The sequence below is a fragment of the Aricia agestis genome, chromosome 6 (genome assembly GCF_905147365.1).
Source record: "Aricia agestis chromosome 6, ilAriAges1.1, whole genome shotgun sequence".
NCBI lineage: Eukaryota > Metazoa > Arthropoda > Insecta > Lepidoptera > Lycaenidae > Aricia > Aricia agestis.
This window is the reverse complement of record NC_056411.1, coordinates 13,087,723-13,113,459: the sequence shown is the minus strand read 5'-3', so window position 1 is coordinate 13,113,459 and position 25,737 is coordinate 13,087,723. Positions and strand designations below refer to the sequence as shown.

At 38.0% G+C, this 25,737-nt stretch overlaps 2 protein-coding genes across 2 annotated transcripts in view; one reads left to right on the top strand and one right to left on the bottom strand.

Annotated features, from left to right (window-relative positions):
* The first annotated feature begins 1,441 nt into the window (after positions 1-1,441).
* On the top strand, positions 1,442-7,676 carry LOC121727626 (chitin deacetylase 8-like). Its single transcript, XM_042115558.1, has 6 exons — positions 1,442-1,603; positions 4,478-4,790; positions 5,078-5,345; positions 6,177-6,363; positions 6,721-6,858; positions 7,602-7,676. Exons 1-6 carry the CDS (start codon positions 1,442-1,444, stop codon positions 7,674-7,676), a joined length of 1,143 nt encoding a protein of 380 aa, XP_041971492.1.
* A 2,128-nt stretch (positions 7,677-9,804) lies between these two features.
* The window catches only part of LOC121727627 (protein Wnt-1-like), a 59,690-nt gene continuing 43,757 nt past the window's right edge, over positions 9,805-25,737 (bottom strand). Inside the window, exons 2-8 of the mRNA XM_042115559.1 lie at positions 16,193-16,334; positions 14,571-14,691; positions 12,795-12,952; positions 12,215-12,322; positions 11,746-11,892; positions 11,306-11,433; positions 9,805-10,825 (exon numbers count right to left, since the gene is read on the bottom strand). Coding sequence (XP_041971493.1) covers positions 10,624-10,825; positions 11,306-11,433; positions 11,746-11,892; positions 12,215-12,322; positions 12,795-12,952; positions 14,571-14,691; positions 16,193-16,334 — 1,006 coding nt within the window. The 3' untranslated portion in view covers positions 9,805-10,623. The remainder of the gene's footprint in view (positions 10,826-11,305; positions 11,434-11,745; positions 11,893-12,214; positions 12,323-12,794; positions 12,953-14,570; positions 14,692-16,192; positions 16,335-25,737) is intronic.

Below are 25,737 nucleotides of genomic sequence, written 5' to 3'. Positions count from 1 at the left end.
GAAAATTGCAACTATCTAGCTATTGCGGTTCTCGAGACAAGTCTGGTGACCTACGGATGGACGACGGACAGACAGCAAAGACTTATTAATAATAGGGTCCCGTTTTCACTCTTTGGTCAGGAAAACCTAAAAACTGGAAAATTATATTATTATATACTTTATTAAATAAAAGAAAATATTTTTATGTTTGTAACATTTGCAAGAACAGTATGAGTTTCGACTGCATAATATTTGTTTTACGTACAAAAGACTACTATAAAATGTAATCAGTACTGCGATATACACTCCTTACTCGCTCGATATATGGGAGTTTTAAGTTATCAGTTATCACGTCATGGAAGAAGGTGTGCTCCTTTCCTGCGAGGAACGTCGAGACGCTTACATCAGTGCTGCTCAACGGTTATGCTAAAATGACCACCTTCAAGTATTAAAGCTTAAGAGTCGATTATAATATGTGAATATAATAATCGACACAGAACTCAGAGGTATTTACGTTACGTTGTCCACCTATAGAACTTACGAGGCCTCAAAGAAAAAATCTGAAGGAGATAGAGAATGGTCGCCAAGCTAAGCACAGAAAAGTTATAACGTGACCTGAAATGAAAAGAATAAAAACTTCAAAAAAGAAATGAAATTCCACCAAAACATGAAATGTAAAAGGAGCCAAACAAAATAATGCATAGCTATTCAATACTTCTGTCGTAAAAAGTTTTCAGATCACATTCAAGCCAAGTCTTCAACTTATTTTGTAATTTAAATCAACATTCAGTAAATGTATCAATAGATTTCTTTACTTTATAATTATTATAGTAACTTGGCAATGAGCACTAGAGAAATAATCAGCGACTAATTGGATTTATTGGGTACCATCGTCCATCGGCAACATGCGTCGTTACATACATTTACGATTGCCGTCTGTATAAGTATGAACTCCTCCAAATATGCAGTTTTATATTTGTTACTTTTGTGCTCATTGCCAAGCCACTATAATAATTATTAAGTAAAGAAATCTATTGATACATTTACTGAATGTTGATTTAAATTACAAAATAAGTTGAAGGCTTGGCTTGAATATGATATGAAAACTTTTTACGACAGGAGTATTGAATAGCTATGCATTATTTTGCTTGGCTCTTTTTACATTTCATGTTTTGGTGGGATATAAGTATTATGATCCTATTTAAATACGCTTTTCGTGGATATGAATAAATGAGAACAAAGATCGTTTATATTGCAACCTACCCACCTCTTGACTTGGACCTCTTGTAAATGTATCTGCAGAACTAGAAAAATAAACTATGCCGATTTTAAAATAAAACTGATAAGATTATAAATCAGATCGATAGTAGATTTTATAAATAAGACCGAATTGTACAAAATTAAATCAAAGAGTCAAGAGTGGCCGTCACAAGTAAAGGTGGAAGATTGAAAAACAAAAAAAATGAAGTGGCCAATTTTGCTGCTTCCACTGTTGGTGTTGGTATTCGCTGAAGATGAGCTGCCTTTAGCTGAACTGTGCGATGAGGAGCAGTGCAAGCTGCCTGAGTGCAGGTGTTCCTCTACCGATATTCCAGGAGGCTTACCTGCCAGAGATACTCCCCAGGTTGGTTGCTGTGTCTTAAACATTTTAATGTACTGTTAAGTACAGCGGGGCTAAAATGGTCACATTTAGCAATTCCTCTCAATCTATTCAGCAAATGAATTGCCAAAACTGTCAAACTGACAAATGTCAAATCAGTACAAAAATACAGAAATGAATTTCAAGCAGAGTTGCATTTTGCGATTTTAGAAAAATGAATCATATTATGATTCATATCATGATCCTTCAAAGCGATCATTTTAGCCCCGCCGTACTGCTGACATCATCAGGTCAAATTATATGGACACACGGACGTAAAATTTACGTCCGTGTATGGACAGTGGTATAGTTGCAAGTTGCAACTTAGTATGCTGTATGATTAGTAGGTAATAGTGGTTGGCAATATCTCTCATATTATGACTGCAAAAGTCATTGTATCTTTATTTTATGGCATCCCATTATGGCTACTACCTCCTTTCAGTGACGCATTAACCATTAATCAAATAAAGCAATTGCCTAGGGCAGGGGTTCCCAATCTTTTCCAGCCTGCGGGCCGCGGGGCGCTGTGACAAAATATTGTAACGTGTAACTGCACGTAACAATATTTTGTCACAGCGCCCTACTCTACCTAGCTATTAGAAAATTATACTTGGGTGAATTTCAACAAATTACCTTTTTTTATCATGTCGGTGAACTTTTTCATTTATACATACCTATTTTATATACTTTTCAGGTTTTATGTATTCTTTAAGGCACAAAATGCTCCCAAATTTAATATCATTAATGTATCTTTTAAGACTAAGGAGAAAATTCAGTTTGAATTCTGGTTTCCTCCGATATGATAAACCGGCACCGATTTTTATTTCTGTGCACCGATATGATAAGTTTAACCACCGAAATGACATACTAATTCAGCGATATGATAATATTATCTTCATAATATTATATTTATGTTTTTTTTTAATGAAATAAGGGGGCAAACGAGCAAACGGGTCACCTGATGGAAAGCAACTTACGTCGCCCATGGACACTCGCAGTATCAGGAGAGCTGCAGGTGCGTTGCCGGCCTTTTAAGAAGGAAAAGTGTAATAGGGGAGGGTAGGGAAGGGAAGGGAATAGGGAACGGTTTTCTGTGAGAACGTGGTATTTCTCCGGTCAAGCCGGCCCATTCGTGCCTAAGCATGGCTCTCCCACGTAAATTTGATCAAGAACAGAGTTCTTAAAATAAAATTAAAATATTTTAAAAATGTTTTACAATATTTGATACAGTTGGGACTTAAAATAAAAAAATATCATCGTTATCTTTATAAAGAAAAACGAAGTAAAAACTTTAAATTGCCCAATACATTATTTTTACCAGAGGCCCAATCCCTACCCTATTCCCTTCCCTTCTCATCCCTACACTCCCCTATTACCCTATTCCATCTTAAAAGGCCGGCAACGCACCTGCAGCTCTTCTGATGCTGCGAGTGTCCATGGGCGACGGAAGTTGCCTTCCATCAGGTGACCCGTTTGCTCGTTTGCCCCCTTATTTCATGAAAAAAATACATCCTCACATCCATTTATTTTTACTATCTTGCGCATTTGTAATTTCTTTATATACTTACTTAAAGAAAATGCCACTAGATCAACCGATATGATAAAATTATCAACCGATATGATAAAGCAATCCACCGATGTGACAAAACTGTGCATTGGTCATGATTCGAAACACCGATATTAGATTTAAGACACCGATTCGTTTTTTCTTATAATTTCGGTGTAAATTATCATATCGGTGGTTAAAATGACCACCGATTACAACGATATGAGAGCAGCGACGTGAGAAAAAACGCACTTTTTAGGAAATTATAAAAAATGCATTATAGCTAAGATAAATTTGGTTACAGATAATGAAGCTTAATCACTTACTACATTTATTAGAACCAAACAACAATTTTAAAACTATTAATTACATTTTAAAAATTCAATCACCGATATTATAAAATAATTGACCGAGAGCATTTTAATGGCTTACTTATGTTGTTCACGGGAATATGCAGCGTTTTGACAAATCCGTCTTGACTGCGTGGAAGCATACACTAAGGAGTAAATTAAAATTGGGGTCTGAGACTGTCCGACTCGTTGATGAAAAGTTATGCTTGAATTTCTTTTACCCAGCGATATGAGATAAAATTCTCAGGACATGTACATTTGAGCCTCTAAGTAACTATGATCGTTAATTATTATAACAAAATATGGTATATAATAATAGATAAACTAATATTCTATGAAATAATATAAGTTATACCCTTAAATTGTTCATATTTGCTAGTATGTAAGCGTTTTTGTTTGTAAAAAATGTAGAGGGACAGCACCGATTTGATAAAAATAGATCTTTAAGTTATTTGTTTCTACCTTTGTAATAGTCCTAGCCATATTATATTTTTGCCACAATCCTATAGCTACCCATTGAATACTAAAACAAATAATTTACCGTACATCAATATTCCCTTTTTTTAATAGTAATTTCAACGAAGACAAAAAAAAATGCCGTTTGGGAAATTCACCTACTTACATAAATAAATATATTTAAATAATGATAATAGTTACGTTATGCAGTTAAATAACAAAACAAAATAATACTTATTTAATTATCTATCTGATTTTCATATTAATTAATATTATAATTTTATTTTATATATTTGTGGTTTTGGAGGAGCGACTCACGGCGCCACTCTTGCCTTTCCACGGCGCACCAGGGGGCCGCGGCGCACACTTTGGGAACCCCTGGCCTAGGGTATCATATCTGAGGGGGCACCAGAAGAGGTTCAAGGACCGATTCTAGTTGACATACGGATAGGTGATTGCCTAGAACATCGAGTAGTCTTAATCCATCACCTCACTGCCTCCTTTCAGTTCGTTCTTCTCACGTTCGACGATGGGGTGAACACTGTGAACATGCCGACGTACCGCTCGATCCTGTACGGCCGCAGGAACTCTAACAACTGCCCCATCGGCGTCACGTACTTCGTGAATCACGAGTACACGGACTACACCCTCACCAACGAGCTGTACAACATGGGCTTCGAGATCGCCCTGCACTCCATCAGCCACCAGACCCCTCAGGACTACTGGAGGGATGCCACGTATGATGACATGATGAGGGAATTCGGTGATCAAATAATACAAATGTCGCACTTTGGAAGTATCCCGAGGGATACAATCAAAGGTATTAGATACGCACGTTTTAGCCCCTATACCGTAAGATCATTTAATATCATGTATCAATTGTCGTGCTGTCTGCAATGTCGGGCCCATAAAATGATTTACCAGACATAAACATAATTTTAATATCGCTCAGTCTAATAGAAAAAAAAGCTGGTTTCGTTCGGGAAATGAGCACGAAGAAGTGTGTCAAATTAATCTTATAAGAATTGACGATAAAGAAAGGACAAAGGCTTAAATTTATTGTTCTAGAGGAACTTCAGTAAGTACTAAGTCAATCTGCCATTCCAGGTATACGCATCCCGTTCTTGCAGCTTGCGGGTAACGAGACTTACAGGATGATGGCGGACGCGAACCTCCTGTACGACTGCACCTGGCCTACGATATCCCACACCGACCCTGGTCTCTGGCCCTACACCCTGCACTACGCGTCCATCCAGGACTGCCAGATTCCACCGTGCCCCACCGCTTCAGTGCCCGGCCCGTGGATCCTGCCCATGATCGCCTGGTTTGATCTCAACAACACACCCTGCTCTATGGTCGACGCGTGCTTCTTTATGTGAGTATTTATTTGCTAATAATTTTGAGTTCAACCATCTCCTCTTACTCGTAGGTTCAAAAAGCAAGATGGAATAAGCAACTAGCTTTTAAATAGCCTTATAAACTTATCAGTTATTTCATTAATTGTAGTTACCCGAACTCATCATCACCTTTTTTTTATTTATTTAGGGCCGTCTATGGGCTCTGCGCCCATATCCTTTTTTTGCTATCTTTGTATTGTTTTTCGCACCAAGGATAATTGAAATAATATCATTAATTATTGTAATAATAATTGTAGTCCATCACGCCATGGACTTTTTTTATTTTATTTATATTAAGTATATACTTAATAGAATATAATTTATTATAATACCTACCTATATATGTAATAACTAATAACAATAAATATATTAAAAATACATACTAATATATATTTTTGTTTTATAAATTGCATAATAATTATAATGTTTTGAACGGTGTGGTCCGGTCATCATCACCTTTAGCCGTTCCCCGTCTTCTTTTTAAAATGAAACTTCGCGCTCCAACCACCCTGATTTTGAACATTGACGGGGTTTGGCCCACCACACATTCCCACCACTGTATCTCCTGTGTCGCCAGGATCGACAGCGGTATCCAACCACGAAAACCCTTTGATATAATCTTAGGGAGCCCGAGGGACATGCTAAAGCTGCCTTGGGACCCGTAACGAAATTAATCAGAAAATTTGACCAGCCCCCATCAATCTATTTCCACCTTCTCCAAATCATTAGTCTATTAAGCCGCTTGTTCTACGCTACGTTTGTTTAATCATGCTCTCGAACGTTTATCAGCTCTCTTTTCTTCACCCCAGCCCAGACAGAGAGAACGAGGAGGAGTGGTTCAAGTTCATAGTGGGCAACTTCGAGCGTCACTACCTCGGGAACCGCGCTCCGTTCGGGTTCTACGTGCACGAGTGGTTCATCCGCGCGTACCCCGCCGTGCAGCGCGCGCTCGTCCGCTTCATGGACCTCGTTAATTCGCTCAACGACGCTTACATGGTTCGTGGACTTCTATATTTTTGGACTTATTTCTGGGAGATAGTAATAAAGGTCATATTTTAGGGTAACGACCTATAAATCTTCTGGTAATAAATAAAAGATTAGGTAGGTATACAAAATATTTAATTTGAGCATATTATTATCATAATATAAGAATATTTAGTAGGAATAAGGCTAAATTAACAAAATATGGATACTTACAAAATGTAAGCGGAAAAGCTGCCACTCGACATACCGACACGATTGCTCCACACAGCCGTTCAATCTGATTCAAAGGCAATGCTTTAAGACTCTTTGCACATGCACTAAAGGTATATTCTATTAATTTCGTTGCTAAATTATTTCTATTCCCACTAGGTGAATGCTCACGAAGTAATAGAATGGGTACAAAACCCTGTCCCCGTGAACGAGTACGCGAGGCGGGCCTGCAGGCACACAGTGCCTTCCCCCTGCCGACAGACCAGTTGCGGACCTGTGCGGGCCGAACATACCGAGGTACGTGATCTACACCAAGCCGCAGGGCCTGATATATATCTTTTATGAGTAACACTTTAATTTTGCCGCCCCTATGTACAAACTCTGCCGCCATCCTAGGATGCTGCCGCTCCCGTAGGACTCCATGTGATACTGCCGCCCAAAGACCATGGCTTATACTGCCTATACATAAATCCAGAGCTGCTAAGCCGCAGGTTTTTATACGTGGGAGAGCCATGCTTCGGCACGAATGGGCCGGCTCGACCGGAGAAATACCACGTTCTCACGGAAAATCGGCGTGAAACAGCGCTTGCGCTTTGTTTCTACCCTCCCCTATTCCCTTCCCTAAGCTCCCCTATTACTCTATTCCCTCTTAAAAGGCCGGCAACGCACCTGCAGCTCTTCTGATGCTGCGAGTGTCCATGGGCGACGGAAGTTACTTTCCATCAGGTGACCCGTTTGCTCGTTTGCCCCCTTATTTCATTAAAAAAAAAGAAAAAATACTGACAGATTTCAGGCACACAATGAGAGATTCTCTGTCAATCTATCGCTTTGTCCGTTCTTCCGTAGAAAGATTAAAATAGGCATTTGGTGCAATGCCGTTACACCTAACGGTAATTAATTATTATTGTCGTCCTAGAAATCAGCTTTATGGGACTCATAAAATATCAGTTGGTCTTAATTTTGGTCAATATTTAAACACAAAACGTAATCAACGCTATAGTTTATACTCCAAGATTAATAACTGGTATTTTCACTTTCAGAACCTTTACTACATGCAGGTATGCAGCGCCTGCCCCAATGTGTATCCGTGGCTAGGAAACCCACTGGGAAACTGATTTCATAAAAATGTTTGTGGTACCTGATAAGTATTATTATTTGTAAGCGTTATGGTGCTTACAAATAATAATACTTATCAGGTAAAATAAAACGCATTTGTAATAAAATTGCATTGAATTTTTATTAAATTAAGGTTACGAAAGTAATGTACACCGAGTTACATATTCTAAATATTGGCTTGTATAATGCACGACGAGCCATATAATATTAAAGTTGGCGTTTTAAGCTGCGTTGCCACCGGTGCTGCATTAAGAGGAATGTGTTTAAGATCCAATAGAATCGCTGGGTTTACCGAAGTCAGACAAATGAAGTGATCACATTGGTTCTCAATTCTTTTTTCTTTCTTCCCATTTCTCGTAACGCAGCTCCGGTGTAAGCGCAGCCTTATAGCCCATTGCACGTGATCTAAGATATTAACATTTGGTAAGGACTTTCTGTAATCATCTAAGTACTTAACCTAAGTATAAGTATTAAGTATATGTGGACAATATACGCTGTTCTGGCTGGATTTGCCTGAAAACTACGGTTTGCCGAACAATTTTAATGCTACCAACATTGAGATGCTGATAAGTATATCAGCATTGACGTGAGTTTGGGAAATAATAAAATAGCAATATTATGAATACAAATTTTTATCAAATTTTGTAGCATATTCTAAGTACAAATTTCAGCAACGCGTCTATTAATATTATTCTCTCTCTTTTTCGTTTTTTGTATAAACGAAATAAAAGTCATATTTAGTTTTCAACAAGCTATTGATGCTAACAGGCTTTAGTGAAATAAGGACTTAATTTTAGAACGTCGCAGACGACTCGTTAGCGAGTCCTCGTTTTTCTCATTAGCTTATTAATTAAGTAAGTTATAATTCAACCGAATTAGGAATGCCAAATAGAACATAAATTAACCATTAAATGTATACTTAATGGTTAATTTATGTTTAATTGCTTATTATTAATATATAAATAACACTGACTGAAATTCCATTGCGCGATTACAAATATAGAGTCATAGCGAAATGTTTAGTTCGAGCTCGGATACAAATAAAAATGTAGATATAAACTAAATAACTGTTTTGTACACAAAATCATTACCTTACAATAAATACTGGATATACAGTTAAGATAATATTTACACATACGCTACTACTAGCCGAGAAGTACTATCAAGAAATTATTCATTGCCAAACGGCGGTCTAACATAATTTGGCCCGATTATGTCAAACCCTGTCAATCAAGACTAATATTGACTTGACATAACTCTACCAATTATTAAGAGGATACCACAGCGGCTAGAGAAATGAAAAAAAAGTACGATTTATTAAAAAGTAAAATTATAACTCTACTAGCATTATCCAGGGAGGAAACAGGTGACAACGTTTGTATGGAAAAAATGGCGGTGTGGAATCCTCTTAACCTTGGTCCACCATCTGCCTATGGATCAATTTCTCGACGGTACAAAGATACACGATAACACTGGATCTCTACGAGTTCTATCACATTCTAGCACAATAAATATTGTATTTACAAAGCGATTAAAATATTTAAGCCTTTCTAATAACAAGTTAGGGAGTACAGACGATGTTACTGAGGTAGAACGTAAAATAACGTAGCTAGTAAGTACCTAGAAGTTAGAACATTATTCTATACATATACCTACGGCGTTATTTCGAAAATAGTTGTTAGAAAATTCTACATTATTTCATGTCATATGAACATGCGCAATCGACGGATGAAGTACATGTAACCTCCTCTTTTTTTGGATGTTGGATAAAAAGTACACGTGTCAAAATAATATATAGGGTAAAATATAGAATCAGCGAGGCGGGAGGCCTTAATTTTAAATGTCACTTTAAAAATTAATTATCGTCGACGTCTGGCGGGCCTAATTAGACGATTTTATATTTATAAATAAAATATACATTTAACGAGTACGCCTAAAATAGAAATGTTTTTTTAATAATATACTTTATCGCTATGTCGCCGATGTAACTAATTCTAGAAGTCATAGTCGAGTTGTGTCTATGCTATAAAGCCTTACAATAATTTCAACAAAATATATTTACAACTTTGTACAGGTTAACGTAAAATAAATAAGATAATACTGTAAATAAATTTAAAGCGTATTTAAATAAATCAGTAAAATCAATCAGTCGATAATTTTGCACTAACATAATCTATAAGCTTAAAACTAATCATAATTCATAATGTTTACCGATTACGGTTAATATATTTCATTGAATACCCATTACTCAGATTGGTAGGTACTGGCTTGTGTTGGTTACAGTTAAAAAGCTTCATAGCTTTTAAATACTTGATTGAGCAAACTTAGCTTGATAGATTTGGCAACGAACTTGCGGTCATTTTATGATAAATGACTTCGGCAAGAAAATGAGAGGAATCAATAATTTGGTGGTTTTTAAAATTGAACAAGTTCATCATGATCATGAAAAATCTCAGGACATAAGTGTTCATATGAAATTGGGACTGCCTTTTTAAATTGGTAAAACTTAACCCTCCCAACTTGGTATTCAAATTATTGTAGACGTCATTCGACAAGCCGTTAAATAAATATATAGTGTAGTGGCGTCCATTGACATAAGTATTACGAGTATTCCTTTTACTCACGCACAAATAGCAACATTTTTAGAAAACCAATGGAAAAACATGAGGTGAAATAGACAAGCCACAAGTTGCTATAATTTGTCACGCACAAATAGCAAAGTTTACTAATTTTTAGAAAACCAATGGAAAAACGTGAGGTGAAATAGACAAGTTGCTATAATAAATAAATGTCAGTGAATTTACCTGCTCATTCACTTGACAAACTGGTACAGTTAGGTTGGTACGGTAAGCCTTTTCAGTTGCAGACGCGATGAAACAAATAGATATGGGTCAGCGAGACCTGCTCTTTGACCGTATAGACTGTTACGGTAGTGGGCTATCCCCTTCAGTTGCAGACATGATGGTCGCGCTTGTACCGGCAGAGCTCGCAGTGGACGCGGCAGCACCACACGAAGCGGCACTTGCACTTCTCCTCGTGGTCGCGCACGCGGGTCTGGTAGCCGCGCCCGCAGCACAGCAGCCGGCACCCGTCCAGTCCTGCCGACGTCCGGTTACACGTCCGCCCGCGTGTGCCGAGGATTCCCAGTCTGGAAACATTCAGAGCCATAAGGAATCATGTTCAGGTTCACTGGAGGACCACTTTTGGGGTTTATGTAGCCCTGTCTGTCTGTCTGTGATTATTCGCTCTGAAACTGGCTCAAATAAGCAATTGTCATGACAAATGAGCAAACGAACATAATGGTTTCGGACAGATTTCTGTAATTCGTCAGCTTGAATCAGTTAAAAACGATCATTAGAGGTTGTGGATTAGCTCCATCTGCCTTGGTCCAGCGCAGCTCTTCGGTCCTCTACTAGACACATGTGACAACGTGTCTTGCATTTAGTGGAGGAATGTTTGAAATATTATGTATGTATTACAGGATTTACCATAATATTATATTATGCGCCTTGTTGTTCACGACGTATGTCTTTACTCTTTGGTGCTAAATGATAAAGCATAATAACCTTGAGATCAATAGAAAATGCGTCATATTGGAATGCGTATAAGGTTCTGTGAAAACACTTACTCGTCATTAGGTTCGCAATAATCAGGAGAATCTTCCAGATACACTAGATCAGTTTTGTTTGGTTTCTTTATGTCCGCGTGTATGGGTCTTAACTTTCGGATGTTCTTGCCTTTCTTCCTTTCGACCACCTGAAAGCATTACATAATGAACTATTAGCTAAGCTTCTAAACTAAGTTGCCCCTATTATATAGTCCACTTACGTTCACTTGACGTTGGCTCTCAAGTCTCAACTCAGTAATCTAACAGGATTCTTGAACGAATAAATAACCCATTTCTTTGTTAACAATCCTGTTAGATTGCGTTGCCGTTACGCTTTGCGGTAACGGCATTTACACGCCGCCAGGCCACGATCGCGCTGCCCGTTTACTACTGATCTTTTTATCATAGTTTATCTAAGACAAAAGTAGGCTCACGAGGTAGTTAATGGCTTATTATAATACCTTAACATGCGAGGCTCCCTCGTAGCGCGTGCTCAGGGCGTCTCCCACCAGGCGCAGCTGCGGCAGGCGGCGCCAGCACACGCGCACCGAGCACGACCCCGACATCCCGTGACACTTGCACACGCGCTGCATGCGACCGCGCACTGCCTGCGAAGCAAAGGTACCATCAGAACAGTTCGACCCAACGATCTTGTGGAATTTGGGTGACATTGTGAGTGTCACAAGTCTGTTCGCAACAGCTGTTAATCATGTGAAGAAAAAAACGCCGGTAATAGGTTGGTTATGCGCCAAAAGATTACAGGACTGTATTTGGTTAGGTTAATAACTTTACCAAATTACTTAGGAACTCTATTTGCTTACCAGTTATGAATGAATTTCTGTAATAGAACTTTACTCTTCATACCCTGAGATGGAAAATCCCATTCCATATTTCAAGTAAAAGTTAAAACTACAGCTTCAGTGAACTTACTCTACGACCAGCCTCATTGTTGTGCAGGTTCATGATTCCCTCTTCAGATTCCTTGTCCTCTCTAGAGTCTACAAAGTCTCGGCTGTACATTTCACCGTATCTTATGTCCTGAAATCAAAGAAATGGTGACTTTTAGAATATCCTTTTTATCCTATTTACCTACTAGAGTAAGTATAATATATTTTTACTTCATTCTCTACATTAAAAAAAAAACAAGAATTTTAGAACTGAACGGAACTCGCAATACTAGTGATAATATTTCATATAGGTCGTGCAACCCCACTGGTGTCCCGAGTGTCCAGGGGCGGTGGTACCATCAGGCATCTGCGCCCTGCTCGTTTACTGGTTTAATATTTTATGTAAAAGTAGACCAACATGGGTCTGGTTCTATCCAAGGCCAGATTTATATGTCTATATGAGTATAGACCACTTTAATTTTGCCGCCCCTATGTACGAACTCTGCCGCCATCCTAGGACGCTGCCGCCCCTCGTAGGACGCCATAGGACGCCTGCCGCCCATAGGCCATGGCCTATACTGCATATTCATAAATCCAGAGCTGGTTCTATCTAGAATCTTTACCTCTGAGCAGCCGCCCCACTGCCAGTGCCGCGGCGTGCGCTTCCGTACGCGCGCGTCGCACGAGCACTCGTTGAGCTCGCCGCGGCTGCAGGCGCGCGCCACAGAGTGCGCCAGCGCCGCCGCCGACAAAGCGTGCACGAACGCCGACTCACGGGATTCTGAAATTATTTGATTTACTTAGTAACTCCATGTAGAACACCAGCGAAGCACTGATAGTTATTTAATGACCCCATAATATCATGTAGAGCCACAGATCACTTAAATGGCTGATACTAGGTGGATCTACGCGCTACGCTAGTAGAACCACGACGTAATATGGCTTTATCATCGAAGTTTTTATATCACCATTCAACCTCTGAGTTCTGATATAATAATTAAGCATAATTATTATGCTTAGGGTCTAAGTTAAACACAGCTACGCACTGTGCCATCAAATCAAATTCGCCTGAAATTAATGAATATATTTTGCTTTTGTGGTCATTTTACCTCTAATGCTACTAGTGATAAAACACAATAACAAAGTATCTACTGCAGATCCCGACGTTTTAAATTCTGTTAAAACGTCGAAATCGGGTGATGTAATGGCCGCCATTGCACCGGTTTTATTATTAGTAGGAACTAGGATACATTAAACAAACTGAGCGGCTCCGTCCGCGCCCGCGGTCTTAGCACTCGACATGTGAAAATAAACAACTTCAACATGAAGAAATTCCTTGAACAATCTTGAAGTGGCCTATACTTAGACTGAAACGACGGGACGCCCGAAAATATTATGTTTGTTTGTCTTCGGTAATGAGCCTCGAGGGAACCCTTTGTGAACTCTCAGAAACATATTTTGGTACTAAATAATGGTGTAATGAGCACAGAATTTGCTTATGTTTGACTGTTCTAAAGTTAGCCGAACTCGGAAGAAAGTGGCGAGAAGTGCTAAAGAAGCCAATCTCTATTTTCCATTGTATTGTATGCATATGACTTTATCTTTGTGGATTTTTACTTTTTATGATAAACTAGTTCAATCTGCGTAAAAATAGTATCCCGCGTCAGTCGTGCCCTGTGTTTTAATTTATGTGTACGCCAAGTTTCATCCAGATCATCCAAAAAGTTGCAGAGCCCATAAATCGCAAACAAAGAAACTTTTTCTCTATATAATAATAATAATAATAATTAATAAGTGTTGGTGAGGTTGATAAGGTTGGTAAATAAAATTACCGGAACTCTTTCATACGAATTGCATACAGACTTGTACTTCATACCTAATTGTCAAATTAAAGCCTGAACAACTCTCCACGTAAATAAGCCAAAACCGAAGACATCAAAGAGAATGCACACTTGGACACCCTTTGAAGTCAGCGAGATATTATTGAAGCTATGATACAGGCGGGATGATACACACATTGCTGCTAAGTGCTGACTAATGCCTCGTGCGGCTATGTGACCACTATTGGAACTTGAAACAGATTAAAAACTTGTGTCAGCAAGTCTGACTATACGGTACGTATTATGAGGATTTTTTCCTGGATCAGCTGCATGTTCTTTGCAAACTATTATCGCCTATTATTCAAATACTTATTTTTGTGTACTAAAGAAGTACCAATTCATTTTGAAGAGAGTACAATGAAAACGCTATTTTAAATGTAAAAAAATGATGAGCTATTAATTATGCGTCAAGTTGTTTAAATTAGGTAGCTCTACTGCTGTTTTAAATATTTTGTTAACATTCAAAATCCTGTCTAGAGTTATAAACAAATTGAAAAATAGCAGGTTCTGGAAACTTACTAAAGCTGAGAACCCCGCCGAATATATCTGTGGAGTTCTCAACGGTGCTGCAGTTCCAGCGACTGTTGCGGAACTGGTACTGACACTCCTCGATCGCCTGCTGAGCCCCCGTCTGCAACACCTGCAAAATATAATAATACATGTTTATATGCAGGGATCTTCCTTGTTTTATACTTAGATTGCTACGTAGTTGCCAGACTAACACCAATGTAGCAACTTAAGTATATAAAACTCAATTAATACTCTCTAGAGTCTAGTCTCTATCTCGACAATGTAGAGATTCCGTAGTTTAGTTCTTGACTCATCCCTTACTAAATAGATATAAGATATGTATTAAACCTAGAATATAATGTAGAGCGGCTTTCTGTTAGTTAAAATAAACGACAAAGCAAAATTCATAAATAATAAAACAAAATAAAAACAAAATTTATTCGCGGTTCCTCGTCTCAGTTTCCCGAACCAGTTCAACTCGCGCCCTCAATGGAATGACTCCGTCTTAACTTAATAAAATAGCTGCGAGATAAAGCCGTGTTAAATGTGAACCACTCATTTAGCATTACGGGTCCGGCCAAACGACTCCCGTAACTACGTCCGAGATGCAGATAGGGTAATATAAATTTATAGGTTCTGTGTACGCCTCGGCTGAAGTGGTATTCGTATTATAGTGGCGCATTGTGGTATAACTGTAGCAGATAATGGTGGCCGCTCGAGTTAACACTCAACATTTATAGGACGTTGACTGATACAACTCGCTTTCCGGGAAAAACGGCTAAGCGATATCCGACTCGTTGAATAAGAGATAAATGCTTAGCCTGCTTCGGTTTTAAATTGGTGCAAATAATTTAGAAAGTAACGTTATTTGCACCAATTAAAATTTTGAATTGGTGTAAATAAATAAGTACCATAGAATAGAGTAAATAATTCATTCCTAGGCAGTTGACAGACCAACGTCACAGTATAGCAATATTAGTCCCTATTTATTTATTTAACATTTATTGCACACAAGACACTATTCACATAAACGTTGACATAGAAAGACGACACAAAGGAACTGCTTATTTCAAAAGAAATTTCTTACAGCAGCCCTACGGAGAGAGATGTGATACAAGACATCAGATAGAGCGTGCACAATTACAAAATTATTAAACTTTAAATCTACAGTCATGTATTTAATTAATCAAAATTAATAAATAATAATATAATATTAATAATAAATATGATAAATTAAAACCAATACGTCTTTAATAAATAAATACTATATTATATAATATTATACTACTTATTATTATAACGGTATTTAAATGGATTGAGATACTTGAAGATAATGCTCTTTTAAGCCTATGTCATATTGCTATACTGTGCCAACGTCATTTGGTCGGAATTCGGATCATGTCAATTCAATGTTAATAATAATTGTGATCTGTCGGCTGGGTTTGACTCATCGCGGCCGAACTACGTACAGCTACGTAGGTCCCTCATCTGTCTAGGAATCAACTTCTCTGATAGTACATTTATTTCAATCCTAATAAAGATTTTACGCAGCTCTTAGCTCATGCCCTGGTCAACTTCAATCAGGTATTTTGTTGATAATTTTAAGAAGAGGTTACGCTTTATATAAATACCTGCACCATCTTATCGGACAGCATGCACAACTGCTTCTGTCTCTCGGCGAGGTAGTCCAGGCGCAGGCAGTCCGCCTTGTGCAGGGCGAACACCTCCGTGGCCGAGGTGTTGGGGCTCGGCCGCACCGGGGCTGCGAGGTTCCTGAAACAAGAACAGGTTTTATATCCATACTATTATTAATGCGAAAGTGTGTCTGTCTGTTACCTCTTTACGTCCAAGCCGCTGAACGATTTTGCTGGAATTCGGTGTCTGAATACTTTGAGAAAGGACATAGGATACTTTTTATCCCAAAAAATTTGAGAGGGACACCTTGACAAAGGGACACCCGGATGGAACGAAGTTATAAAAAAGAGAGAGAGAGACAGAGAGAAAAACACGCGCTACCGCACGGATTACAACTATAGCAATTTTGTTCTAGTTGTGAAATACTGACACTTTTGTGTCATGTCGTTACAACTTTTTCCGTCTAGCCCCTTTCTCAACGTGCGATAAGGAACTTCGATCCAAAAATTTACAGTTCCTGAGCGATAAACAAATTTCAGTGCAACCGAGTTGCGGACGTCAAATAGTCTATCATATTCATAGGCACAATAGGCACATGCCAAAGTCCAAACATTTAGTATAATTAATAGTTACTGTTGGGAGGCACTCCGGGTTTCAGATGTATGTATGAATACATTACAGTGAAGATATTTGCAGTACCTTTTTAGGGTTCGGCAGTCAACAAGGACCCCTTATAGTTTCGGTCTGTCCGTCCGTCTGTCGGTCCGCGGTTTTTTCAGAGAATATAGGACTTACTTGCAAAGTTATAATTTGGCATGAGTGCAGATATTAATAATGCCGACAAAATGGTGTATAAATTAAAAATATATAATTATTTTTTATGGTACCTCCTCTATAATGCACATCAAGCGGGATGTGTTTTTTTTCGCGTCACCCTGGTACACCCGACTGTGTGGTGTGTCATTGGATAGGTTTTTTTTAAATATTACGAGTATTCATTGATCATTTTCCGGGATAAATTTGAGAAATATGAAGTTTTAAAGTGTAAAAATCTTTAGACCAGTGTCTTCCCCTTCTACCAGCTAAACGGTTGCTTCTGGAAATGTGAAAAAATTCATATGCACATTTTTTGGAACCGACAGATTGTTTTCAGAAATAGTGAAGGATCAGGATAGGTATTTGCTCAGTAGTAGGACATCAAAGTAGCTTATTAATAAATAATATATCAATAAAACAAAATAGAAAAAAAAGAAAAACTTTATAATTACTACGACATAAACCATAATATTACATTAAAACATTCACTTTTCAGTTTATAAAATAAAACGTGAATTATGTTTTTACGCAACAAAAGTTGCACAGCTTTTAGTTTTCTAAAGCTCATGAAACTTTCAAAGCTCTACAACATAATTGGAGCCGCAACAAATGCAAACTTTTTACGTTGGCGAGGCCTACTACATGTAAGCGAGTTGAAAAATTAAGAGCTAAGCGAGCTTTTTTGTTTACTACAACACCGGGAGAGTTTATTGAAAGTTTGTACCAACTTACTAGGGAACAATAGTTCTAGTTACCGAGTTCGTCTTTGACTTCATGAGCAGGTAAGTTTGATGCTAATCTTTCTTTGCGTTTCTTTTAAAATTACGTGCACATGTTCTCCGTTATTCATTTGTCGTAGATGGCACTGCAAACTCTAAACATAAGAGCTAACAAGGAAATACGTTAACAGCTACAATATCTCATTCTAAATAACAAAAGCGAGGTCCTCGACGAGCATCGTAGCCGGTGTAATTGGCGCAGTCGGCAGGTAAACATGGCTAATTTGCTGCTCCGCATCCGCCGTACTCGGCACCGGGGGCCGTATAATAAATAACAATGTTAAACATCATCATCTGACAATCGAAATGAAGAGAGCTTAGAAGGAGCACCCTCGTAACAATCCACAATGGCACGAAAGGTCCGTAATTAGCGAGGAGACCGCAGCGCGCGTCGCGTCCCGACTCCCGGCTCCCGACACTTCACCGAGAAACGCCACTCGAAGAAAACAAAACTCGCTATTACCTACCCTCCGCTTTTGTTGAAAACATTCTCCTTTCAGACCGGCCAATGGGAGCGGGCGCGCCTCGGTACGTCGATTGGCCGACGACCTCCCTCGAGTGCGCGCGGAAATAAAAAGCGCTCGGGCAAATGAGGCGTGCCATCTCTTTTTGTCTCGCTTAACCTGCATACGACGCGCCACTCGGGTTTTCGTTTTAATTGCGACCGTGAGGACGCGGAGAGGGTTGCGAGACCTCGAGTGCCGCACGTGCAGCGGCCTCGGGGACCGCCGGGGGAAGGGGCCGCACTCGCACGGGGCCGGAGCGCCTTCGACTGAAACTGTCTAGCGCCAGAAAACACGATGTAGGTCATCTTAAACGAAGCCTAAGCTTACGGTTCGTGGAATTACCCCGAGCGAGTGGCAAGAGCGATCCTTTTTTTTTTTTTTTTTTTTTTTTTTTTTTTTTTTTTTTTTTTTTTTTTTTTTTTTGGTCGGGAAATGCTATTACACATCCCCGGTAGCGTTGGGGAAGGACCACCGGGGTATGTGGGACTTGCTACGGCCGAAGAGATGGTAAGTGGCCGCAGCTGTACCCACTAAAACCCGACCGTGTTCCTACTTTCGCGCAGGACGGAGACGCGAGGGCCTATTACATGTCTTCCGTGACTTCCGTCCGCGGCAAGAGCGATCCTAGGGAAGTCTTCGAGTGGAAGCGATTTTAAAAATGTTCATCCATTTATTCCGTTGCATGGGGACGAAGGTGAGGAATCGCGTCCGGTTGGTTCGCGGGGAACTCTCGCCGGCTGTTGAGCGCAACAATAGGGGGCATTTGTCATAACCTCGGCCCCCGGTCCCGACCTCGGAGCTCAACTCTTCTTATGCCTGTGTAATGTCAAACCCTACACTACAGAATACTTGGCAAAGGGCTAACATACTTATTACTTAGGTACATAAAGGTACTCATGTTAGAACTTCAAGATACATATAATTAATGGGACAGTTAAAAAATATTAAAAAGGTATTTTAATTGTAGAGTTCAACTCGCCAACCCTGTTAAAGTATTTCAATGGGAAAAAACCTACGGGGTTTTTTATATTGTATGTTGTCGAACGTATTTGTTTGTGTTTTAATATAATTTTAATTAAAATTTCTGTAATTAAAAGAGCAATCGTAAACAATAGTGCGTGCTTCGAGCCATTACTGTGTTGGAAAATTTCAAAAAATCTTAGAAATAACATCTTTGAGGCATTTTAATGAGTTATATAAATAACATTTAAAACAACACAACAAGCAGCTAATTAGACAAGTATTTAAAGTTGTATTTCCTGAACAGAGTATTTGCATGTATACAAGAATTAATTAGGATTTAGTGTATCCTGTAGGATGCTAAATCGGCGAATATAATGTAACAACATATTATTTTCAATTATTATATACCAATAAGTACTGTTAACGAGAAAACCGTTTAAAATAATTAAACAATGTAGAATTTACATTGGCGCGGAGTCTTTGAGGTCCGTCAACAGTTTCTCGTAATATTGACTCACGCGTGGGACCGACGCGATTACAGGAATTTGTCGGAAATATACTATATATCTATGTTACAAGTAAAGTCAAGGTTGGTGGGGAGAGGGGTCGATTTTCGGCGTTCGCCAAGTGGCTTGGCTTGATTTGTCAAAACACCTTTACTTTCAATCTTAGCAAATTGCACGAGCCTCCCAAAACACCTGATGACATTAAAACTAAAAACATATTTATCTAATGGCCGGTTCATATTATTCCAGCAGCAATCCAGCGCTCCATTGATTACTGAATTGGAATAAAGTAAACCGGCTGAAACTGAAAATAATAATCGGCCAAGAGCGAGTTGGACTCGCGCACGAAGAGTTCCGTACCGTTATAAGGCAAAAATAGTCCAAAAATTGTGTTCTTGGTATGTGGCCCTTAAATATTTTTTTTATCAATTAATTATTATTAAAGTACATACACATATTATTAAGGATTTTGTGAAAATTTCATGTAGGTACCTACGTCTTGTTACCATTATTGATATCGAGCAAAAAAGGCCAAAAAATCACGTTTGTTGTATGGGATATTAATTTTGTTTTAACCGATTTCTGTTTTTAGTAGGTATTTGTTGTTATTGCGGCAACATAAATATACAATATGTGAAAATTTCAAAAGTTACAGCGGTTCTTGAGATACAGCCTGAAGACAGACAGTCAGACGGGCAGACATCGATGTCTCAGTAATAGGGTCCCGTTTTTACCCTTTGGGTACGAAACCCTAAAAATGGATTGTAAAATCTCCAAAAGCTTTCAAACAAGCTTAAAGTTTTCAGATTCCCCAAAACTATAATTACTTGCAGTAGTGCTTAATAGTTTTGAGGTAAGCTTTCGTAAAGTTTTGCTTTCATTTGACATTTTAATAGAGAAAATAAAGAAATTCATCATGTTTTACCGTTCGCTCAACAGTTGTTATAATATTTAACAACTTTTTCTAACGCGCAAAGTCATGGTTAGAAGAAAACTTTGAGGTCGATTTTTATGAAAAATACTGTGACTTCTACAAGTATTACAGCTATCAAATGTAGTTCACCTGATTTAGTCTCTTATTTCAATAGGTGTAGAGCTCAAAGTTGCTCTACATGTATGTAAATGATTTCTCACCATACCGCGAATTGAGCTATAAACAGTATGATGTTAACAATTCTAACCTGACCACACTCTGGTGTACCTACACAGGAACAAATAAAAGCATTAAATCTATACTCTATACTAATATTATAAATGCGAAAGTATCTCTGTCTGTCTGTCTGTCTGTCTCGCTTTCACGCCAAAATTACTGAACCGATTGTAATGAAATTTTGTATACAGACAGTCTAAAGCCTGAGAAAGGACATAGGCTACTTTTTTACTGAAAAAAAGCGTTGTAAGGGGGTGAAAATGCGTAAATTTGTTCAAATTAAGTTAGTTCCAAAAATCTATAATAGATGGCGCCGTGCGTCTTCTACATCGCGCTAACGCTTGCCCAAAAGTCTTTCTATAAGAGGTGGTATTATCTTACAATCAATTTTCGATTTTTTTCGATTGTTATTTCTATATAACGTTATATTGATAAGTAGTTTATGGGTAAAGTTGTTTAATTTTAAAAATTTAAATATTATGTGCACACTGCACAGCTTTTGACACCAATTTTGTTGACATCGCGCGCTATAAACTGAAGTCCACGCGGACGAAGTCGCGGGCAACCGCTAGTATATTATATTGAAGGCTGATGCACTGAATCTGTATAGTAAAGGGTGTTAAGAGGAGTCCACACCGCCGTTTTTCCATACAAACGTTGTCCCCTGTTTCCTCCCTGGATAATGCCGGTGGAGTTATGATTTTTTTCCTGAATATCTATGGCCACTATTAGCATGTCCCTATGTTTTTTTTTTTTTCATAATTTTATTATTAAAAAAGATAAGAACGTCCAAAAACCCAAAAAAATGGCCAGATTTCCTCTATGTTCAAACACCCAGAAAACAAAACTGGCTAAAATATACGAAAAAAAATAAAACATAGGAATACAGCTCAAGCCTTGCTTTAATTCTTAATGAAAAAAGTACTTAAATCGGTTAAGTTTTGGAGAAGGAATCAGCGGACAACGAATCGAAGATTTTCTGTTCTTTTATTAGAACTTTTGTCGTGTTGTCTCTATCGCGCTCTGCGGTGGGAGACTTGAGATTGGTGAGGCAGCAATACATTTTCAAATTCCTATTTTCAATTTCTCTCGCCCCTGGTGTATCCTCTTAAGGGATTAAATAGTCATAGCTTAAATGCATTTGGTTTAAAATGCTAACAATCAATCTTATATTACGACGGATTTGAACACATCGTATTAAATACGTACTATATACCTATGCTATATACTCAAAGCAAGTACCTAACAAGTGTGTAAATAAGTCCTTTAGGTACAAACACAAAATTGAATTTTAAAGTGTTTCTATTCCAACTTGAAACTATTCATACCCAAATATTAAAAAAAGACTAGACACCTTAGATACGCCGCTGACGTTCATAAAAACGCTATTATTAAAAATTTTAATAAAAAATTTCAATCAAGCAGCCGTGTGCGGGCTCCTCGGCCAGTTCGGCCCTTTAAGACCGTGCGACTAGAATGCGACGAAGGAGTCTTTTATGTAGCCGCGACGCGTGAAATTGCCTTACCTACGTCCTGCGCCGGCGTAAACCTGGTGTGCGCATTTCCTTATTATGTGTTTCAAAAGGAAGAATGCTGTAGATTGTAGGATGGTATTGGCTTAAAAATCTATAAAGTCTTCTGCACAATGGCGGTATACGAACTGCATATTTTGCAGTTTGTCTACCGTGTTCTCTCGTAAGCTTTACCTATAGAGGGTGTAACTAAACTAAGTGATAACACTTTAAGGTTTGTATGGGTATATAGAGTTCACTTTTTTTAAATTGATATTTACCTACTTCTATATGGGAAAATTCAAGACGCTCGGCCATACAAATCACAAACAAATTTGCTCTAACTGCGTAGCTACTTTCATACAGTGAACTCTATAAAAGGAGCACATACAAACCCTAAATGTATTACTTTGTTTTGTTGTACCTTGTATATGGACAAGACGGCAAAGCATTCAAACTAATGAACTATGAATGGGAAAGTTTGTCTGTATTTCTGTTACCTTTTTATGCTTAAGCCATTCAACTATTTTGAATATAATCAGGCGCTTAGATATTTTGAGTGACTAAAGGCCGTGGGATCGATAAACCAATTTCTGTGAAACGATTTTCGGAAACATATTATGTGTCAGTGCCAGTGGTCAGTAACCGTGTATGTATATATATACTATTGGCGACTGATTCTAAAAACTGTATGCCAAAGTTTTCTATGCAACAGAAAAACTCAATTAAACGATAACCGTCAAAGTAATTCAGAGTGCGAAATCCTCATTCGTCATGACGTGAGCGGCGAGCGGTGAGTCACAGGTGTGTGGCCTGCACCCCCGACCATTACCCGATCACTAAACTGAACAGGCAATGAATATTGATGCAAACGTAACCCTCACCTACGACCCCAGCACTGTAACTACGTCTGTGCGTCTGTACACAGTCGTTACAGCGGCGCGAGCGTTGAAATGACTCTACATATCCCTTTATAGAACTACCAACTGAAAGTTTTGCCGGAGACCGAACAAATTTGAAGTAATAATAAGACGAAAAAAATATTTAAGCTGAGTATCAATAGGACATATTTTACACTTATTAGTTGTTATTTCCTCTGGAGTCTGGGGCTTGCTCTTTCGGCGCTACTATTTTCAGTTTTCACAGTAAACTCTGTGTATAATATAGGGGACTAGGTATTATCATTTAGTTTTGTTATACCCTTATATTGTGCATCTTTTTTAATTGGTAAGAGGGTAATGTGATTAAGTTTTCGTAATTGTCGAATGAAAATATGCTTCACTGTACGGATCCTAACTATTCTAGTTCTCTACGTTTTTCACTTATTATGCAGGTCTCCAATCTCTAAGTATAAATTAGGTATAAACTGATCTAACAAACTACTTTCTTTCTTGAAACTAGTATTTTACTTATCTTTTATTTTTTTTATAAAGAATAACATATACTTGTTGCTGCACAGAAGCGTCTAGAAAGCTAAGATGCCGCTTTATCTTCTTGAATCCGATAAAAATATATAAATATTTGACTACTTACATGTAAAATGAAAGTATAAGGATAATATTAGTCTCTAAAATCTAAATTATTATAAGACTATTGTTTTATATTTCACGTGATACAAGTAAAACATGTTTATTTTAATGAGAAAAAAATGAACAACGTTACATCTCAATGAGGCTGGCGCTCGTCTACGTCATTAATGGACTAACGTGGTTCTAATGATGGGGTGGAAATACTCGACAGGAAAGATTCTAACAACGTAAAAATATGCGCTCTTTTTCTAGGCTGCATGAAATTATCAACTTGATGTGCGAGTCACTAACCTGCATTAGACTACTCTGCTCACTGGCTATTGTGTCTGTCCTAATTTTGCTTGCCGAGTTTGTTACCTAGATTTTTTTTTGTTATTTGAAGTTAAGAAACTATTAAAACTGCAATACAAAAATATTTCTGAAAAAGAAAATAACATGGGATGACAATATCATAACGAAGTATGCCAAAACCGTCCTCGTAACGTTTATATCTAAATAAACAGAAGTGGAGGCCTATAAAGTGTGCTATCTCGGTAATAAACCAGAATACCAATAAACACTTTATTGAAAAAAATAAAATCCTCGTGAAAATCGCTTTTACGGTTAATAAAACCTCCATGTTGGGCAAACAAAATTAATGTCATTTCAGCTCGATAGGTAGCGTTGGACTCATAATCTTTTATGATAGTATCATAGACTATCATAGACTATCATAGACTATCATATATACTGATGGATTAGCAGAAGCACAATAGACATGCAGAAGCTCGAGAATGGGCATTGTCCAAAAAAAATCACATGTACTTACTTTTTTTTCGTTAAAATAGGGTAGGTATCTTAAGAATATAAATTAAATAATTTTGAAATTCATTGGCTAGTTTTTTTCTTAATAACCTTTTACCTTTCAATCTTATTTATAATGGCTTGCATTTGACGATCCGTCAAATGCAAGTTCGCATTATGTGAAAGCTGATACGAGAAGCTTACCAAAAGTTCGAAACGTAATGTTGGTCGAATTTATTGCTAATTTAACGCCATTGAAGGTCAGACAAAGGTTACACATATTTGTTTCTAAAATATAAGTAACTAATGGGTATATTTTTCGTTTATATACAGAAAAACGATCACTGACCTTATTCCTCGAAATGTTTTTGTAATGAGCAAAATTAATAAAAAAATGGACAATCCCCATTGTGTTCTAAAAAGTATTTTTTTAATTATTTCGTTGCAATAACCGAAACTTATAAATCAATCTTTAGCTCTATAAGATTAACTTTAAAGCCTTATACAACAGAATTTTACTATGCCACCACAGTCACCACCACACAATACGGCGGCTTAAGGATCCTCAGCTATGTAGCAAATTGCTATGAAAGTATGCATTCAGATTGCGATTTATAGTTATCCTCGGCTTCAAAAAGCTGTGTATAATGCCGCAGGAATCCTGTCAATTTATTGCCGAGCTTTGAACGTCGATTTCACAACATCCTCGCTAAGTCGACTTGACCTATAGCGACGTGCGATAGCCCAGACATTAAAGTATGCAAAATATAGTAACATTTATAGTCTGTCAAGAAAGTGAAGACATTAAAAAGTGGCAACATCGTAGTGTCATCCCTTTCAAATCAATTTAAGAAAAAAGGGATGACACTACGATGTTGCTACTTTTTAATTTCTTCGCTTTCTTGACAGACTATACTTTAATTCTTAACTCCCGGTTGATGTGTGCATGTTACTTTGGCTCTTTTGCACTGATTTAAAGTTGATTACGGGTTAAATCC